Source organism: Vitis riparia, chromosome 11 (assembly GCF_004353265.1).
Source record: "Vitis riparia cultivar Riparia Gloire de Montpellier isolate 1030 chromosome 11, EGFV_Vit.rip_1.0, whole genome shotgun sequence".
In the NCBI taxonomy this organism is placed as follows: Eukaryota; Viridiplantae; Streptophyta; class Magnoliopsida; order Vitales; family Vitaceae; genus Vitis; species Vitis riparia.
In genome coordinates, this window is record NC_048441.1 from 2,519,004 (window position 1) to 2,527,910 (window position 8,907).

General features: G+C 24.8%; 1 protein-coding gene across 1 annotated transcript; it reads right to left on the reverse strand.

The window, feature by feature from the left end:
* Window positions 1-965: 965 nt before the first annotated feature.
* On the reverse strand, window positions 966-1,430 carry LOC117925481. Its single transcript, XM_034844498.1, has one exon. The coding sequence runs from the start codon at window positions 1,341-1,343 to the stop codon at window positions 1,137-1,139; it is 207 nt and encodes a 68-aa protein (XP_034700389.1). The 5' UTR covers window positions 1,344-1,430; the 3' UTR covers window positions 966-1,136.
* Window positions 1,431-8,907: the final 7,477 nt, after the last annotated feature.

Sequence of the window (8,907 nt, forward strand, 5' to 3'; positions counted from 1 at the left end):
ATTTTTTTAGAACCGTTTAAAAAAAAGGGTTACCAAACAAGGCCTAAGTAACTATTTTCGAAAAAAATTATAAAAAATAATTTTAGAGAACAAATTTTGAAAACCGTAATTATATTTTTAAATATGTTTTAAAAATAATTTTTATATTTAATATTTTATTTTTAATCATTTTACATGTTTGTATAATTATTTATTAAAATAATCTTCACAAAACAAGTGAAAATAATAGATAACAATTAAAAGATGTTATTTGAAAACACCCTATTTTTTGTTGTCAAATGTGTTTTTTATATTTTTTTTTATTTTAGAAAATAAAAAACCATTTTAAAAAAGAACCCCTTATTTTCTTTCCTTAATAATTTATGAGACTGATCATAACCTTAATAATAATGTAATATAAAGATAAAAACATAAAAATAAATGTTGGTTATCTAATAGTTTTACGAAGTTAAAAGTATAATGGGAATTATTATTTTTAATTTATGTGAAACTTCAATGGAAAACTAAACTCATAATTTTAAAATAATATATTAATATTATAAAAGTTCCATTTAAAAATAACTTCCAAAACAAGTAGAAACAATAACTTTAATGTGAAGCAACATTTTTCAATTTTATTATTGAAATTAAAAGAATCTAAAAAAATAAAAAATAAAAATATTATAATATATTAAAATTTGATAAAATAAAAGAACTGCCATGGCATTGGCCTGTTTCCGTTTCAAGAAATAAGATGCTGAATTGGCCGTTTTGGGCACAATAGAAAAGCAAAAAGCCTTTCACAAGTTCTCTCTTTTCTTTTCATCAATCATCTCCAACCTCTGATCTGCAGTATTTCACAGAGAAAGTAAAGAAATAAAATCAACCAAAAAAAATGGCTCTTGGCTATTCAGAACCACACCCAGGTCAGATCTCTCACACCGTCATGCAAATCGGGTAGAACCCAGAAAAAACAAAAGCCCAAAGATCAAAGAATTTAAATGGGAATTTCAGATTATGTTCTTCAAAACTGAGAACAGCTCACTAACTTCCATAGAAATCCAATGGAAATTTATATACAGAGAAAAAAAAAAAAGAAAAAAAAAACCCAAGGAAAATACAAGAAAAGATTGAGGCCCATTTGAGGGTCAGAGCATCTACTCAGAGTACAAAACCAATTGCTTGGAACAGGAAGTGCAGACATACTTTCTCTTGATCTTGTAGCAGACGGGAAGAAAGCAGCATCTGAACTGGCTCTCAACATCCATGGCTGTGACCTTCCCTTCACAGTATGGGCACATCCCTGGCGCCTTCTGTCTCCCCAGCTCCTTCTCTTCTGAATTACCCACAAACACAAGAGACATTCTTCTTCTTCTTCTTCTTCTTCTTCTTCTTCCTCAATTCTTCAGTTCTTCTGAATTGGGTTTTTGAGGCTATGTGGGGGACTATTTATAGAGAGAGATTTGGAGGTTTTATAGAGAGAAAAAGGCTTGGAAAAATAGAAAATGCTCTGGTGAGACCCAGAGGGATGGAGAAAGTGCTGGTGGCCCACCTGCCCACACTTGTAATGATGGTATATTTAAATTTCTTTCTTTTTTCTTTTTTCTTTTTTTTTTCTAAATTATTAAAACCTTCAATAAATATGAAAAAATTATTAAATTTTGTAAAGCAAAGAAATAAATACAAGACTTTATTACTTGTTTGAAAATTTATACTCTTTGGCCTGGTTCATAGTTCTCTCTCTCTCTCTCTCTTTCTCTCCCTCTCCCCCTCTCTCTCTCTCTCTAAAATTTATAACAAAGAATATTTTTCTAATTTACATATTTTAATTAAACATATATAAATAAAAAATTAATTGGATTTCAAAAACTAATTTTTAATGGAGTACTTTAAAGAAAAAATATATAATAATTAATGCCAACCCATTAAGCATCTCTCCATCTCTTTTTATTAGTGTTTCTTTCCATGTATTTTTAAGGGAATGTCTGTGATTTTGTTCAAAAAGTTATTAAAACTCATTAAAAATAAAATAATAAATTTAAATTATCAAGGAGAGAATAATTTTTTTTCTACTGGCTTGAGCTACAAGTTGAAATAAAAGCCAATGTTGTAAAAAATAATAAAAAAGAAAAAGAAAAAAGAATTGTGATATAATTAAGCATAAAAAAAAGTAATTTTATCTTAGCTATTGTGTTAGGTTGGTTTGGTTAAAACAACTTTAGAACTTTACATCAAACTCAGAAAAATCTCAAAATTCAAAAAATTTAATTTTTTCCTTTAAATAAAGAATATCACACAATAAACTAAAAAAAAATGATTAATAAGATATATAATTTTTAAAATAACATCTTTACATCATATGAGCTATCAATGAAACTAAACCCACTATATATATTTTAATTCTTGAGTTAAATCATTGTGGCCATAGCATGGCCTAGTAGTCAATGACCCAATCCCAGTTATCTATAATTTAAATGCCAACTACCACACATTAATTTTTTATTTTTTTATTTTGTTTTTGAGTATAGTAGATTAGATTGTAAGGTCTATTATGTTTTATTTTGGATGTCGAAAATCGAATTATCCAATTAATTCGTAAGAGTTTTTTTTCGAAAGTTTTACCATTATAACTCTTCTCGTTTGTTTTGATTAACGGATTATTGAGTGTTAGTACACTTTGTGGACATATAAACAACTTTAAAAATTTTATCTTTTTTTTTTGTTTTTTATTCTTATGTGCCTTATTTGCTTTTAGATTTTAAGAATAAATGTAAAAATATAATAATAATAAAACCCACCCATAAAAGGAAAAAATATTAATAATGTGGCTTGACAATCAATACGATTCTTACATCCGAATATATCAATACTCAATAATCTATTAATAGAAGCGTTATAATAATCAAAACTCTAAATTTTTACTCAATAGTGGTAACATTAATTTTTTTCTCTCAAAAAAATGAAACTCAAATCATAAAAGGTTAAATATATAATATGGATAAACTTATTATTCAATAAATAAAAAATAATTTTCAGATTTTAACTTCATAATCCAATATGTGTGTATATAAAAAATGTCTACACAAATGAACTTCTTATTTATTTATTTTTAAAATAATTATTAATTTCCATATAAGATATGAAAACTTTAAGGTATTTAAATTGGGAGGATGATAATTTTTAAAGCTGTCTAAAAGAATTGAGGCTTTCAAAGAAGTTTTACCAACTTTTGAAAGTGATTTTAAAAATATAAAATAAGTCTATTTCTCTTTATAAAATATTATACTTTTTTTTTAAGTCGGTGCTTCAAAAAGATGGTAAAAGACAAATAGTACAAAAACAAAAAGGTAAATATTTTGTGGGTGAGAGCTGATTTTAAGAACGACGGCCGACGCCCAAGGTTTCATGAGAAGATGCGGTCCAACGCACGCGTGGAACTACGCGGCGCCGCCATGGGCCGCCGTTTGGTGGCGTAAGCGGCAGCGAAACATAGAGAAGTTGGTGGCGGCGGTGGTGATTACGTGTGATTATATCTTAGCCAATCCTAGTAACTTATCTGAAAAAGCAAATTTAAAGAGCACTTTTTCTCAGACATTGAATGCACGCACCTCCACAGCTTGTCATTCTGCTGATGATGGGTTTGTTATTGAAATTACTAAATTAGTATTCGGAACATGGGTGCGTGTACGGGTGATATCATCTCTTATTTGATTTCGACATCATCGCTAAATTTGGACTTTGGAGTATGAGTGGTGGATCATCTTTTTCCACTTTTGGTTTTCAGCTTTCAATTGTCAATGAGTTCTGCAGCTGCCTCCATCTACCAACTTAGGATTAGGAGATCTCCAAATACCAAACATATCAAGTTTTTAAAAGACGGTTCGTTTTGAGGTCTGTTTGGCAACTATTTCAAAAAAATGGTTCTCTCTCTCTCTCTCTCTCTCTCTCTCTCTTTTTAACAATTTGGCTTATTTGAGTAGTAGACATCTCGTGAAACTATTATTCAAAGCAACTCCTTTTTAGTTTTTATGTTCTTTAAATTAGTTTATAATTATATTTAATGAAAGTCATTTTAGGAAACACTTAAGATCGGGATTGAAAATGTTTTTAACATTTTTAACACTTGAATAATGAAAATTTTTAAGTATTAAAAAAAAATTAAAAACGCTTTCTAAAATCATCGGGCTCTAAATGTAATATCTCACATTAAATATGAGAAAATTTATAATACTATATAATTATGAACTCTTCGACCATGTGGGCGTGTTTAAAGCTATGAGACCTCTTCGATCTTAGTATAAACAATATTCACATGGTTGAGTACGACCGTTATAAATGGTATCGAACTTGATTTTCGACTTCTATTTGATCCCACAATTCCGTAAGACACAACGAAGAAGTTGTATCTAAAATTTATATTAAAACAATAAAACAATTGTTTAATATAGGTTATTTGACAATTAATTTTTTTTTTTTAAAAAATAGAAGATAAGTTATGCGGTATTTGGGATGACAATAGAGTGGGCCCCATTAATTTTTTTTTTTCAAAAAATTTCCATTTTTCTTTCAATCTTCTTATTTTTAAAATATTAACTTAAACGTAGATTCAGGTTATAAATAAATAAATATTATACATATTTATTTTGTTTTTATGAAAAGTAATATTTTATACATGTTAAAAAATTTAAATGAAAAAAAAAAACCAAAATAGTTTTTTATTGAATATTGAGATAAAAAACATTATAACAAAATTCACATCAAACTTACATTTCAAGTTTTAAAAGAATCTCAAACTCATTTATATTCGTATCAAATCCATCTCATTAGAGGTGGAATGAGATTGATATTAAGAAAAACCTACCTCAATGTCATATCCTTATCTAATATAAAAGTGTTATTTTGAATAATAATTTTTAAGAATAATTTGTAAACCCAATTTTTAATTATTTTTAGAAAAAAATTTATGTTTAGGAATTAAAATGTAAAAATCAATCTTCTTGTTTTATTGTTCATAAAGAAATTGTTTAATTATATATGATATAAAAAATTTTAAAATATTCTTTATATCTTAGAATAATTTATAAAAAAAAAATTAAATAGCTTTTTTTTTTTTTTCAAAATGAATTCTCAATAAACTATTGTTTAAATTAAAAGTTTGTGAATCTCTTTTTAATCTTAAAGAATTAAAAAAAATATTTTTAATAACAATTACCAAACAAAGTCACATGGTGGGGGAGATTTTGAGATTTTGAATATCGATTGAAAGGAGCACAAAGAAAAAAAATAGTGTATGAAATTTTAGAATATAATCAAACCATGAAAGAAAAATAATATTTGATTTTATGCCGGTATGTGTTGAAAAAAAAAATCATTTAAATTTCATAATATAATCATGTCTTGAAAGGAAAAAAGAAATCAACTATCAAAGATGAAATGACCTACACCTAATCGTATAAATATTGTCCGTTTTGAGTTTAAGAGGTTCTTACAATTTTAAAACACGTTTACAAAGTTAAAAGAACTCATATATATATATATATATATACTTTCATGAACTTCTTTTATATTTGATGTAGGGACATCATAGGAGAACTATTGTAAATGTTTAATGCATGACAATTAATTTTTTTTATTTATAATTTTACGAAAAAATTTAAGGTATCCATCAATAGCCTTACCGAATTTGTAATATTGACAATAAAAAATATATAGTAAAATCTCAAGGGTTGATTAATGGTATAAACAAATAGACAAAATTTAGATTTATAAACTAGAGGAAATGTGAATTGCGAAGAGGGATTGAATCAATATTTTGAATATTGATTGAAATGAGCCAAAGGAAAAAAAAAATAATGTATCAAATTTTAGAATATAATCACACCATACAAGAAAAATAATATTTGATTATTACTTTTTATGGTAGTGTGTTGAAAAAAACCATTTAAATTTCAAAATATAATCACGTGTAGAAAAGAAAAAGAAATCAACTATTGCATAACTATTGTAAATGTTTAATGCATGAGAATTATTTTTTTTCATAATTTTAAGAAAAAATTTAAGGTATCCATCAATAGCCTTACCAAATTTCTAATTGACAATAAAAATTATATAATAAAATCTAAACCGTTGAATGATGGTATAAACAAATTGGGAAAATTTAGATTTATAAACTAGAGGAAATGTGAATTGCAGAGAGTGGGTCAAATCAAGATTTTGAGATTTTGAATATTGATTGAAAAGAGTAGGAGAAAAATAATGTATCAATTTTTAAAATATAATCATACCATACAAGAAAAATAATATTTGATTATTACTTTTAATGGCAGTGTGTTGAAAAAAAATCATTGAAATTTTAAAATATAATCCAGTCTTGAAAACAAAAAGAAATCAACAATTAGATAACTATTGTAAATGTTTGATGCATGAGAATTAATTTTTTCATAATTTTAAGAAAAATTAAGGCATTCATCAATAGCCTTACTGAATTTATAATGCTAATAATAAAAAATTTATAGTAAAATTTAAACTGTTGAATGATGGTATAAACAAATGGACAAAATTTAGATTTATAAACAGAAGGAAATGTGAATTGCGAAGAGAAGGTCAAACCAAGATTTTGAATATTGATTGAAAAGAGATAAAGAAAAAAAAATAGTGTATCAAATTTTAAAATATAATCATATCACACAAGAAAAATAATATTTGATTATTACTTTTTAGGGCAGCATGTTGAAAACAAATCATTTAAATTTCAAAATATAATCATTTCTTGAAAAGAAAAATAAATCAACCATTGGATAACTTTTGTAAATGTTTAATACATGAAAATTAATTTTTTTCATAATTTTAAGATATCCATAGATAACCTTACAAAATTTGTAACATTGACAATAAAAATATGTAATAACCTCTAAATCGTTGAATGATCATGGTATAAACAGATAGATAAAATTTGAATTTATAAACTAAGGAAAATGGGAATTGCTGAGATGGGGTTGAGTTGAAACCTCTCACGAAACTAAATTCTAATATTATATTGAATATTATATTGAATTATCAATTTTTCTAAAAATTTAAATTTACGAGATTTGAGATCGATGTATATATCAAGCTACTTAACAAATAATTTATTCACCTATACAAAATAACATTGAAAAATCTTGTACACTAAAACAGAAAGATGCTGAACTTGCATCACACTCTAGGTATGGAAGAAAATATCTTTTTCAATAAATTAATTCATTAGAATAGTTTTTCAAATAAGATGAGAGGTGTAGTCCCAAAGTTTCTGGGCAGTGTACTTGGTGAAGCAGAGAGGAAGCTTTATCTCACATGGGTGGCACAGGCTTTCTCCATTCCCAACTTAATTTTATATTTTAATAATGTCCATTCACGTGCTTGATGTGTACAATTGATTATTTTACGGACATTGGTATTGGACCACTATCCCAATTTTTGAAACAATCATATTTTTCATTTTCTTTTTAAGGAAAAAAAAAAAATCTATCTTTCGAACTACATGTTTTAGGTATATGATAAAATTTTAACAAGATGGTACGTAAATATACGACATTAAATTATAAATTAATAATAATAATAATTAAATAATGACATTGAGATATAAAACAATAAGACCATGAGATCACGTGTGGGATTCAAAGTGATAGAAATTAAGTACATAATCAACGTGACATACCGGACATCCAATTAAAAAAAGTTAAAGCAAATATAAAATAATATAATAAACAATTACATTAAGAATTTAATTACAAATTAATAGGAATCAAATATAAAGTAATGGGATATATATCAGCACAGGGTTTACTCGTGACACCTTCTAATTGATGACACATATTTTAATATATTACTCGATCAAATATTACATTAATTTTTATGATATTAATTATATAAATTAATTTCACTTACATCTTATCCGATTTTGATTAAATATATTTAATCTCTATTAATTTAAATTTTTATTAAATATCCTATTTATTATTTTTATTAATTTTATTTGTTATTTTCTTTTACGCTCTCTTTCACTAAAAAAAGATAAAATTTCAAGCCAACTAAAATATCGGGAACTAATTCTATTAAAATAAAATTCATGACATACACAATATATAATTTAAATGAATTCATCAAAGATCATCCACTTCAATTTTTTATTTTGACCTTATTTTTAATTTTTTTTTTTAATATTTGAAGATATAGTGATCTTAAGACATCAAAATTAATGAAGAAAATAACAAAAATTGGTAATATAATATAATATCTTAAATAATAAATTATTTTAAAGAATTAAAAAACTTTTCTAACAACCAATCATGCTTAAGATAATGTAAAATAATGAAAAAAATTATAAAAAGAATTAATAATTTTGTTCATATAACGTTGTATAATAATTTCGGTAATATGATTGAGGGGTTCTTCGAATGTCATATCACCACGTCACCATACTTTTTTTTTTCCCAATTATTATAACACTTTTTGAAATGGCCTTTGCATTTTCCAAAGAACAAATTAAGAACCGATTTATTAAATAGATCTATAAAAAAATAAAAAATTACTTCTTTTATTTTAGTATAATTTCAAATACCTTATTTATATTTTTTTTTTCAAAAATTGTATGAAAAATATTGCAGGAAATATTAATAGCCTATGATATATTTTTAAAAACTTTTTCATTGTATATATATTGAAATTTTTATCTTTTACTTATTAATATTAAATTAAATAATTTTAAATTATTTTATTAATTATATTTTTATTATAAAATTTTAATATTAAATTACAAAAATAAGTTAAATAACTCTCAAAAATAAAATTTAATCCTAGAACAATAATAATTACTTTTACTTTTACTTTTTTTTTTCTTTTAACTCTTCAATACAAAACTTTAAGGTTATATTTGTTCTTAGGAAATAT

Excerpts from the sequence above, each read along its gene's own strand:
- LOC117925481 (XM_034844498.1), bottom strand. The coding sequence starts at position 1,343 with ATGTCTCTTGTGTTTGTGGGTAATTCAGAAGAGAAGGAGCTGGGGAGA.